This window comes from Trichophyton verrucosum, assembly GCF_000151505.1.
Source record: "Trichophyton verrucosum HKI 0517 chromosome Unknown TV-F-b-10a05.M13f1, whole genome shotgun sequence".
NCBI lineage: Eukaryota > Fungi > Ascomycota > Eurotiomycetes > Onygenales > Arthrodermataceae > Trichophyton > Trichophyton verrucosum.
In genome coordinates, this window is record NW_003315432.1 from 134,192 (window position 1) to 146,043 (window position 11,852).

At 48.6% G+C, this 11,852-nt stretch overlaps 3 protein-coding genes across 3 annotated transcripts; 1 reads left to right on the forward strand and 2 right to left on the reverse strand.

The window, feature by feature from the left end:
* Nucleotides 1–2,090: 2,090 nt before the first annotated feature.
* Nucleotides 2,091–3,014, reverse strand: TRV_04048 (uncharacterized protein; the record flags this gene model as incomplete). Its single annotated transcript, XM_003021825.1, has 1 exon — nt 2,091–3,014. The coding sequence occupies one exon, from the start codon at nt 3,012–3,014 to the stop codon at nt 2,091–2,093; it is 924 nt and encodes a 307-aa protein (XP_003021871.1).
* Nucleotides 3,015–3,914: 900 nt separating this feature from the next.
* On the forward strand, nt 3,915–8,316 carry TRV_04049 (uncharacterized protein; the record flags this gene model as incomplete). The annotated part of the gene is made up of 5 exons (XM_003021826.1): nt 3,915–4,370; nt 4,409–4,575; nt 4,645–4,889; nt 5,059–5,758; nt 5,823–8,316. The coding sequence occupies 5 exons, from the start codon at nt 3,915–3,917 to the stop codon at nt 8,314–8,316; spliced, it is 4,062 nt and encodes a 1,353-aa protein (XP_003021872.1).
* Nucleotides 8,317–9,709: 1,393 nt separating this feature from the next.
* TRV_04050 (siderophore biosynthesis acetylase AceI, putative) lies at nt 9,710–11,220 on the reverse strand (the record flags this gene model as incomplete). The annotated part of the gene is made up of 2 exons (XM_003021827.1): nt 9,710–10,036; nt 10,108–11,220. 2 exons carry the CDS (start codon nt 11,218–11,220, stop codon nt 9,710–9,712), a joined length of 1,440 nt encoding a protein of 479 aa, XP_003021873.1.
* Between the last annotated feature and the right edge of the window lie 632 nt (nt 11,221–11,852).

Consider the following 11,852-nt stretch of genomic DNA (forward strand, 5'->3'; position numbering starts at 1 on the left):
TTTCCTGGGTAGAGTGCAAAAGACGATATTATACATACATACACTGACAGGCCTATCTATGCAGTCATGGTGCGCAGAGGTTGGACATGATACACTATTTTCTCCCTTTTTACCCGTTCCCTCATCCATGTTTAACTACTATGATTTCCATTTTGAAATAACATGTACCATATATATGGCGTTTTTGCGTCAATTTTATATTTGTTCCAAAATTTTCACTGGTAATACTTCTTGTCCCGGTAAATCAAAGACACAGTAACGGATTGCGCTTTAAGTAGTTATTACTGCAGGATTGGTAGGCTTTACCGGAGGATGAGGCAAATAGAGAGAGATGGAGAGGCAACAAAATAGAAACTGAAATTAAATAGCGGTTACCATATCTCTTTCTCGCAGATTGTGTATCCAAGCCCCCAGAATCAATAATCCCTATCTGCAAACTCCTTGGGCTCTCTATCGTCGAGGACGTAAATGTGCTTATAGTCTACAGTCCAGCTACAAAATCAGCGTCAGCAGCCAGTAACTCGGTAAGAAGCAGCAATAATAGAAAGCTGTATCGAAATAAACCTGCAAATCTTACCATCTGTTATTTTCCTCATCGTAAACGATGTTTCCAAGATGTGGATCACCTGCACAACCGTGGTATTTGAGTAGCTCCCTATATGATACCATCTTTAGAGATGACCCCCATCAACCGAAGTGCAACAGACTTACATCAAGCATTCACGAAAAGCACCTCGAATTTTCTCACGTTTGGCTAAATCGTAACTCCAAAATTGAGATAGAGGTATACCAGGCACCTTCTCCGTTATGATAAATATCATATAACCGCCTGGGACTGGGTCATAATCATGTTGCTGAATCGACTGTTGTATGTAGAATAGTTTTGGAGTCGCTCTACACCCTACTTTGTCAAAATGGCGAAGAGCTTCAACCTCCTGTTTTATGAAATGGGAAGGTTCTGTGGAAGCAAACTTCTTTCGAGACCCTGGCTCCAAGCTTGCTGGGTATTCGGACGGTGCTCTAGTTACCGGATATTAGTGAAATGTTCAACTTGTTCACATCGGGTCCTCGTACTCACTGTACTCGAATCTTGCAAATGGCCTCCTTTCCAGCTGACTCCCCTTTAATTTGTTCGCAGATGTAGGTTGCTTGTCCCTCTGCTATTGTCTTTCCACACTCGTTACACTCTGCTGGATAGAAGATTGAACCCTCAGAGAGCTTTTCTTGATCTTCCACTCAGTGCCATCATCTTCAGTAACGACATAGTGTCGAAGCCTGCCGCTACACCAAAAGGAGTGAGCCCACACTAATGGTAGGCAGAGCTGAAGTTTGACACATAGTCATCAAACAAGTCCACAATCCAGCGCTGAGGAAATTTGGCAATATCCATGGCTTGGTAGAGGAGGTATGAAAAAAAAATAAAGGTAGAAGGACAAAGTGGTATTTACATTCAAGATCCGATTGTTATATATCCCCTGTATAGAAGCTGTAAGTCACTGGCGCTTCGTTAGCCAGTAATAGTCAGATAAGTGAAAGAATATACTTTTCAGGTGGCGGCTAGTTCACTTGAGCCGCTTGTCACCCTGCATACACTCGTTAGTTTACTAACTAGTCCCGTCATCTCGTTAACTACCGAGAGGTCACTTTCTGCAGTGGACCCGGCGGGGGCGGCTACCTGTAAAAATATTATTCCGTTTCAACGTTTTAGGTAGAAGTACCGTACCTGCCCTGGAGGTCTGCGACCTTTTATCACCAGGAGGACTATACCGTTGTAACCCTCATCCGAAGGGGAAATGGGCAAACTCGATCCCCACGAAGACTCCCAGTGGTTTAATGACAGCCAACTTCTTGATATTAAGACATTCTGCGATACTTGTCCTTTATCCGTAGTTTTATCCTAAATTTGCCATTTTTTCATTACATGTGGGCATTCATAATAACTCCTTGCCTAGAGTGGTAAGTAATTCGATCTGAACTGTCTTCACTTATCTTAGCAATTTAGTACGCTACCTATGTACAAGGCTAAGTGATAGTACCCCATTCGTAGTCCTAGAATAACGCATAAGGAAACGAGAAGTAGTAGTGTGCCATCAGTCGTTACCGCATCCACAATCTTGGATCTTGGGTTTCTGGCCTCCGACATATTCAGCGTAACCAGCCCACAACTCCTCTATTTCGTGGCCAAAAAGGCCATTCCAGAAGACCTGGCCGTTGGCACCAAGATACCCCTGTCTCAGGAGGCGGTCATTTATCAATCCGACGGCGCCAGTTCCGACCTTGATATTCTCGATCCACTCGAGGAAGAAGGCAGTGTTCTGATACCCTGCATCCCATCTTTTGGGCAGGTCAGCCAGAGAAGTTGGGCGCTTCCAATGGGCTGCTCCAAGGCCGGACTTCAGACGAACAAAGTCTGCGATCCCCTCGATAAGACCAGAGGGTGGGTTTGGAGTTGATTTGCCAGGCGGGTTGGTATGCTGATAGCAACGCACAAGCTCGTGTTGAATGATCCCGGCTATCTCGGCAACCGTGTCTTTGTAAGAGCCAGCGTGGGCGATATAGGAGAGCGACATATGAATCTCCTTTTGGTTGTCGTCCGAGCTTACCCCGATGGTATAGGCGACTCCCTGGAAATCATGGATAATAAAGGAGACAGAGGAGGTTGGGGGCAGCGAAGGGTTGAACTGGATTTGCCGGCGAGGAGCAGCAGGGGCAGGCGGAGATGTATAGAGATATTTGACGATCTCTCCTATCGCATTCTGCATGACCGTATCGGGGTCCGGAACAGACTTGATAAAGAGCTTTGACGCCTGGTTGCCCAGATCCTCAAAATGAAGCCGCAGCTTTGGCTTCGGGACTGCTGGCGCAGCAGAGGCAGATGGCGGGTACCCGCATCCCTCTTTTCCCCACTGTGGGACGTTGTTGGGAGCCTCCTTCTCGTCGTCTGTTCCGCCGCCAACCCCTGGGGGAAGCAAAGAGGAGGCGGGCGTCGGGATAGCGGAAGAGGGCTCGGACATCGTTGCAACTCGCAACCTGCAAAACACAGAGTGTAGGTGACGCATAGAAACAGCGATATATGTCACAGACACGGCCTATATATCAGCTCTGGGAGCAGAATTGCTCTTTCTTTTCTTTTCCACGGCTAGTCAGAAGACGAATATATTGAGTGTATGCATGTATAGACACGAAGTTAGATGGCCTTTAGGTTGCACCGACCCATGGACACACCTGACATATAGTCTCTTCCAGGTTGTGCCTGACTGTCAAGCCATGGAAGGCTATTTGAGAACCAAAAAACCCCCAAACATGGCAGATACACAGAGCATGCCAGACGATCTCTCGCAGTATATGCACGTCTTCTCTGCCCGCCTGCAGCCACGGGGGTGTCTGGCGTCGCTGTCCTGCGCTGTCGGTGAATTCGGGGGGCTTGATAGCCGGCCGACAATAAAACTTTTGCGGGCGAGGGCGCTTCGGCGGCTGCAGCCTAAAGGAGAGTGCTGAGTCAGCAGTGGCCTGCCACAACACCGCGAGGGACGGCCGAAAGAGGGAAAAAGCAACATCAACATCGCCAACGACAACATAGCAGAAGCCGCCAAAGACGAAAGTCAAGACGCACGCTGCGCCGCGGATTGTCTCTCACGCTGCCTGCTGCGGTCTCACAGGACTCGATATAACGGTGTCAAGCGTCGCCGCGCCCATCACTCGCGCCCTTTCGTTGTGTAACTCGGCCTATCTACAAAAGCAAGTTGACCCGCAGCCGACCAAACAACAACCACAACAACAACCCTCTTCTCCCGCCCGCCACTCCCCAGCAACCGAAGCCGAAGTTCAGCTTTTTTTTCTCGTACAGCCTGACACCTGCCGACCACTGCCAAACGACTATCCCAAATGACATTTGCGGTTGTGCGACTCTGACAATGGATGAACGAGCTACGGAGCTATTAGCTGCCCTGCGCAACACCTCCCTCTCCGTTGATGCAAAGATAGCATCGCTGACCAAGCTTAAGTCGGAGATCAAACAGAAGAATGTTCCTACGTCCGCTGCCGGGGATATATTCGATGCCATTCGCCTGGCTATTGCGTCACAGCATGCGTCCCTCTCCGCTGGTGGTTTCTCCGCGCTTGGTCACCTGCTGAAGCGACTCTATCTCCAGGAACAGAATGGCCTGATCGCCAGCCAAGGGCGACATACGTACTCGCTGCTGCTTGAGAAACTCGGCGATCACAAGGAGCGTGTACGGGCTCACGCATCTCAGGCGTTTGTGGACTTTTGGCAGTCGGCTCCCACAGAGGTTGAGCACCATGTTCTAGAGGTCGCCCTCGTTGGCAAGAGCCCTAGGGCGAAAGAAACTAGTATGATGTGGCTGGTAAAGGTGTGCACTTGTCTGCTATCCATTGTTTACTCGTGCAGTTTTGGCTTTTTGTTTTATACACACCGGCTGACTCCCATGCTATGCAGATGACAAAGGAACGTGGGGTTCTTTTCCGTGCTCATGTTCCTAGCCTCGTGGTTGGCCTTGAGGATGCAGACAGCTCCGTCAGAGAGACGGCCAAGGCTGCCGTGATCGAGTTATTTCAGTAAGCAACTCAATGCCGGTTTTTATGTCAGTTGCCCGTCATTATCTAACTCTGGTATTCTGTGCTTAGAAACGCCCCTCCACGAGCTATATCAGACTTAAAGAAACAGATTCAGTCTCATAATGTCAGGAGGTCTATTGCTTTATCAATATTTGCGGCGCTGGGCATCAATTCTGTACCCGATGCAGACCTCCCATCCTCCCACTCTGGCATGCCTGCCCGGCCAGGAAGCAGCTTCTCTCACCGTCGAGAAGAACCAGCAAGGCCAAACTCAGTTCTTTCAACACGCTCACATCATCACCAAGATGGAAGCAGTACGTTTTAGCCCACATCCCATCACTTTCCTAGATATGTATCTTGTCTAACACACAATCCAAGGCCGAAATGATGACTCCCATTATGCTCCATCCAGGCCTCCTAGAGGCGACCCGCCCAGAAAAGATGCACTATCGCACGCTCCTAGTGTTGAATCCTTATCTGCAGCCAGCATTGAGCATGAGGTTCCCATTTCTCTTGACCCTATTACCATATATTCGAATAGGGAAATCGATGAGATGTTTCGTGATATGATACCCCATTTTGAGGGCAAAGAAACTGAGCACAACTGGCTACACCGTGAAAGGAGTGTCCACACCTTGCGGAGGTTGACCAAAGGAAATGCACCTCAAGATTACCAAGCTCACTATTTGGCAGGCATAAAACAGCTACTCGATGGCATTCTCAAAGCAGTCAATTCCCTCCGTACTACTCTATCAGCTGCAGGCTGCTCTCTCCTTCAAGATATTGCTCGAGTAAACGGCCCGGCCATAGAACCAATGGTGGAGATTCTGCTTCAAAATCTTATCAAACTGTGCGGTGCTGTTAAAAAAATAACCTCCCAAAGCGGGAATATAACTGTTGATACCATCATTGGCAACATCTCTTACTCCAGTCGTCTCCTTCAGCATATGTGGGCTGCATGCCAGGACAAAAATACTCAGCCAAGGCTTTTTGCTACAAGATGGCTTAAAACGCTCATGAACCGGCATGCTAAACATAAGAATACTATTGAGCATAGCGGTGGTGTGGATATTATTGAAAAATGTATCAAGAAGGGCTTGGCCGATGCTAATCCGGGAGTTCGAGAAAACATGCGTGGAACTTACTGGACCTTCGCAAGTATATGGCCAGATAGGGCTAGAAGGTAGGTTTTCATACCCTTCCCGACCATATATATGATCACGTAAATTCTAACGATACATGTAAAGTATTATTTCCGAGTTGGATACCAAGTCAAGGGCACTCCTTGAAAAGGATGCTGGGAATCCTAACGCAGCTGCTCACACCACAGCTACTTCGGCTTCCCGCAGTGGACAGCCTTATAGCTCTTCCTCAATGAGGATGACTTTGAAAGAAACCATTGCTGCTCAAAAGAAGGCTCGGCTAGCTGCAGCAAAGAACCTCCCTCCGCGCCCAGAGTCTGCTCAATCTGCGTTCGCGGAGCCAAAGTTGGCAAGGCCCAACTTACAAAGACAGCCGGCATCCTCCGCATCTATTCGCAATGTACCTACCGGAACTCAACCTTCATCGTCATCGTCATCATCTGCCCAAGGAGGCTCGCTTTCGTCTGCCCCAATGCGGCCCGGGATGCGCTCTCGCAGACCGGAGCTGTCGAGGCCTGCAACGGCGGACCCTTATTCCCGAAGAAATGCCCCCCTCAGTGCTCAATCTCAGGTATTAAGTCCCACCAATAGTCCACAGAGGTTTTCTCCAAAGTCAGCTCCGGCTCCCCGCACAAGGAACCCTCCGGCAAGGCCAAAGTCTAGGATGGAAGGTGTAACAACAAATACTCTTCAAAGGAAAGCCGCAGCATCCGAACCCCCGATGGCTCAGCCGCTTGAACCTGAAACTACCAATTTGATTGATCCAGAGCCGGAGAAGGAGCAGCAAATTGTACCTGAACCAGAACCTGAACCTGAGGCAGCCATCCCAGTCTCTCGGACACTCGATGAAGATATTTTGAGCCCGACCAAAGCACACGAAGACTTTACCATTGTCTTGCCTGATATCAATGACCCAATACAGGTTGAAGCTCCTCAGACTCCAGTTCAACCTTCAGTGGTGACATCACTAGAATCAGTGGATAGAAGCCCAATGGAAGCGCCCGCAGAACCTTCCATCGAAACACCAGTTGAAGTGACAGGGGAAGTATCTATTGAACCCCAGCATGAAGAATCAACCGAAGCGCCAGTGGAAGCACCCGCATCGACTATTGAAGCAGCAGTTGAGCCAGCTGAGGTATTGGATGAAACCCCAGCTGAAACCCTAGTTGAAACCCCGGTTGCCACGCAAGCCGACATTCCGGTTGAGCCTCCGGTTGAAGCTCCAAATGATAATCAAACCGCTAGTGATTTGGCTGACCTTCCGAATGTCAATGCCGACCCCACAGAGTCGTCCCGCATTGAAGACACGCCTCAAGCACCGCCAGATCCTCACAAGGATGCAGTTATCACTGGCGGTCAAATAACTCCTCCTAGACAACTCGTACTCAGCACAACTCCTCTATCTAAAATCCCTACTTCTCCTAAATTCCGCCAACACAGCAGGGAAATTGTTCTCTCTAGCCCCCTACGCACTCCTCCAAAGAGCCATGTTCGACCCTCGGAACCAGAAAGCTCCTCCATTATCAAACTCTCACCACCATCAACCGCTGCTGAATCCAACGGAGCAACGGCCCTCAAAGTCTATGAGGATCCTCAGTCTCCGATCTCAAAGGCTTCTACTTCTTCGCCCACAACGCCTCACACAAACCGACTAATTTCAAAAACCAAACCTCTTGAGGCCCGACCACTCAATGAACCCTCAAGTACCAATCGCAAATACAACCAGGATGCCCAGAGTATTTCTCCACTTTCATATTCACCTCCGGCCTCTGCGTCCAATGAGAACTCCCATCGACGATGGAAGAAGGCTGAAATATCAGAAAAGCGAAGAAGCCTCAGCCCTCATTCTAAAGATCCTAATCGGGCACGAGATATGGTCGATAGAGGGCTTATGAGAATTCGAACCTCGGCTCTAGATGTCCATGGGTATAGAAAATTCCAGAGCCTTATCCGTTACCATGACTCTATCTTAAATGATGAAGCAAAGTATTCTCAAATCTTGCTTGCTTTGTTCGATGCGTTAGAATCACCGGATGAAAACAGAGTATCGAGTACAAGCCGATCCTTTGACCTCAAAACGCAAATTCTCTTCACTATACGGCTCATGCTATCGCAAAACCGGGAATATTTCTCCAAGTTTTACTCGAGAGCAATGGTGTCAATCATCCGGACAAGGAAACACTATGAAATCACGAATCACATTGTTTCTGGCCTTGAAGAGACGTCCGAAGATATTGTTAGCGCCTGCAACCCTCAAGAGGTAGTGGACGATATTCTTCAACTTCTGGAAACAGAAGAGAAGTCAATAGAAGCAAGTCGGATGGTATCCATGGGCACATATGTCCTTTGTGGACTCCTTCACCGCTTGAATGAAAAGAAGCTCTACTTCAATGATTCCGAACTCCAACGGCTCGGCAAATTTGCCAGCGAAAATCTCAGAAATCCTCAGCCGGACGTCCGCCGTGCAGTCATGGACTTCTGCCTAGAACTACACGAGATGGTAAAGCCTGAAGAGAAGTTCTGGTCCATTGTTAACTCTCCCGGAGAAGACGTTCGGCCACTCCTGACATACTATATCGTGAGAAAACCTAAGGCTTAGCTAGTCAGACCGAGTCATTTCCACTTTCTAATTCTTCCTTTAGACCGAAAAAACTTCTCGAACCACATGCATTTTGCATCATACCCTTGGCCTTGGACCACATTATACTCTCTTTAATATTTCTTGACCAACTCGTCAGATCTTTATTTTTTTTTCGTGCTCCGTTCTTGGTCCCTTTGAATTTTCACTACGCAAGCAATGTATCGCTTTTTTGTACGCTGCCATGCTGTGAGACGATATGGGATGATCTTTTAGCTACACCGAAGCGTCAGGATTGTATTATTCGATATTGGTTCCGCTTTTTACTTCCCCTTTCCCCTTCACTTCCGCGTCCGGCCTCGATAGTATACATTTAATCCTTTCCATATATCTTCTACCTCTCTTCTTCTTCTTCTTCTTCTTCTTCTTCTTCCATCTTGGATTGCATTTGACAAAAAGCGGCGCACTCAGTTCGGTCCCCAAGCTTTTTTTTCTTTCTCTTTTTTTCTCTTTCGTTTCTTGGGGGAAAAAAACTTTAAACGTTGCTTGATATCAGCGATTCAGCCCTTGTTTGTTTCTTCACCCTTGCCGCCATTCCTGTAATTCATGCATGAGACGGTAGAAAACAGAAGTGATGTGCGTTGGGCCCGAGGGGTTTGGCCAGGTTTGGAATTTCCGGCCTCAGCGCGACAAGGCAGGGCTGTAGCGCTGCTTGTTTTGTGACTTCTCTTTGGGTGGGCTTCCGTGCATGCAGGATGCATATACGGTACTGTTTCTCCTCAGTTGTTATAGTTATAACTAGTTAGTAAGCTTCGGGAATTCCACACTTTTTTTTTTTAACTTGTGGTTACGAGCGGTTCGGCTGGGGTGATGCAGGTGGCTGCAGGCATCAAGGGCATTTTCCATCTCAAGCACGGCTGGTACATATATCGATGCGGAATTGGGATCAACGCTGTCGATCCCGATCCGGCCACCCAAGTAAGTGTCCCTTATTCCAGGGCTGTCGTGTCGCTCGAGAACGTCGTTTCCCCCTTTCGTTAGTCTATATGAACTAAAGGAGGAACTCTTGTTATGCTTTAGTCTAAACACTAACGAGATAATCCTTCAGACCCCTGGGATCCCCTGATGACGCCCCTTTCAAAGTATGCAGCAGTAACTTTCGAGCTAAAAATTTCGAGAACTCTAATGGATACTAAGCGTAGCTTTGACGTGTGTCTGCATGATCTGGTGTAACGAACATCTAGTATATTATCGTTCTATGCAACAGAGATGCTATACGGAGTGCTCCGTAGCCTAGACATCTATAACGGCTGTTTGTAAAGGAGAGGCATAAACTTGCACTGAAAAGTGCTCTTTTCTTCTTATCACAAGTCAGGCAACTAACCTGTTAATCATATGCCAGTGCCACAGGCTTTCATGAACTTTCCTTGTACTCGAAAGGAGGATCTTGGAAAAACTTCTCCCTCGGACACATGATTAACGCAGCACGCTTGTGAGGCAGGTCAATAAGCTTATTAATGTGGAATCCGTTTGCTTGGTCGTACGCAAGGACCTTGGCGCCGGTGGCTCTTGGCTCCCCAACGACCAAGTTGGTGCGAGGGTCATCGAGGAACATATAGTGAGTAAGACAGGTGTGCCAGGCCTTAACACGATGAGGACCACGGAAACGAGCATCTCCTACAAGGAAATGTCTGCCACGGTCAAAGTCTCCGGCTTCGTAGTACGGTCCAATGGCATCCTCCTATAGATTTAATTTTGGTCAAAACTTGTTTTTAAACGGTTTATTATAGTATAGATCGTGTGATCACTTGCCTTGGCCCAGTATATTTCGTAATAGGCGAAGAATGTATCGTCGAACTTGCCTAACACAGGGAATTGATGGGAGTCTTCATGCATATTTCGCAGATAGGCACGGTGCTGCTCCAGCGTTCCGGTTTCGTTCCAGCCTGCAGCAACTCTGGGGTCGTTCTGCCATACATGGAAAAGGTTGACGTGCTCCTCATTGGTCCAGTCAAGTGCAACCATAGAGAATGTCTCCTTCAAATGTGGGATATAGCGGCTGTAAATAGTCGAGCCTGGAGTTGGTTTAGCAGGCCGGATTGGGTGGGTAGTGTGAATGCGTGACGTGGGGAATTTGGTAGTTAAGGAGTAGTCCAGTGCTCTGGGAGGGAAAGCAGACTCAAACGACGGGGAGATATCTCGATTATCCGTTCCAGCAACCCAGATCGGCCTGGGTCCAAAGGGGGAGCCAGCACCCTGCCAGAAAGACCGGCGAAGGACAACTAATTGGCCAATATGATCGTCTGACGCTGGGACAGGCTGGCCTGGCGGTGCGCTGGGCGCAGGGTGAGCAACAACAAGCCCGACAGCCTCAAGCTGGTGAGCTAGAATATCACTCCCGGTCCCATCTAATGTGATTCTAAATACCTCAAGCTCAGGATGGACCGTGAGAATGGCATAGACGACAATCCATACCTGCCCTACTGTGGGGGTATCGTTTCCTTCCCACGACATGTTAGACAACGGACTCCTTTTCGCCCGGGCCCAGGCTGAATTGTTATTGTCTGGAGGAACCCTCGAGGCGTCTTCCAATGACAGATCGGTGAACGTGAGGCAGGAATGGTGAAGTGTTACTTTCTGAGGCTTCGACGCTGCACCCGTCTGGCCACACAGCTGAACCCTGAGGGACTTTGGCTGGCTGCCGGGAGTCGACTCAACAATCTCATAGGTCGCATTCTGGGGTTCGGGAATCCGAATAAAAGGAGCACGCTCCTGGGAGAGTAATGAGAAGTTCGACATGACTGATCCTGAGACAATTGAGTATGCGCAGTCCCTGGGGAGAGAGTATTCGGTCCGTCTTCTTTTCCTATCGAGGGGAGGGGAGAGAGAAGTAGATTCTCGAGGTGGTACGGAAGGCCCAGACATAATATATTCGTACTGTTCCACAGTCGTCACCAGAGCCTTGGAATACGAGCAACGTATGATGCAACCTGCGAGCTAGGGAATGATCTGTAGGAATCAGATAAAAAAAAAAAAAAAATCATCATGCCTTAATAATAATGGTCTATATTATTACATATTTGCAAGGGGACAGGGGGGGTGGCTTTGACAGCTTACATAAGACATTAAAGCTGCAGGGGCCGCATGAGACAAGCGGCAAGTCCAGCCAATCACAGGCCGCCCTTAACCTCACTACTGAGTCAGCAAACCTTACCAGTGCGGCCTTTTATGCTTCTTTTTGGGTTTTTGCGCTGCAAATTGGATTTTTTCATACGACGACGGCGACGCCGTTTGTTCCGTCCTTGTCCATCTGATAAAATGCTGTTACGGAAGCTAAGGGAGCCCCTGGGGCACTCGCTCTCCGTTGGCACCACATACCCCGATACCCACCGCAGCCCACAGCCGAGCTGTTCGAGGATTTCTCGCGCTGAGGTGATAACGCCATTCGTTTCTTGTCTCTGGTCTTGCTGCAGCAAACACCAAGCTTGACAGCGTGGAGCCTTGTCAGGCGCGGTGGGTGCGTGGCTAAGAGGCCAATAACGCATGCCAAACTACGT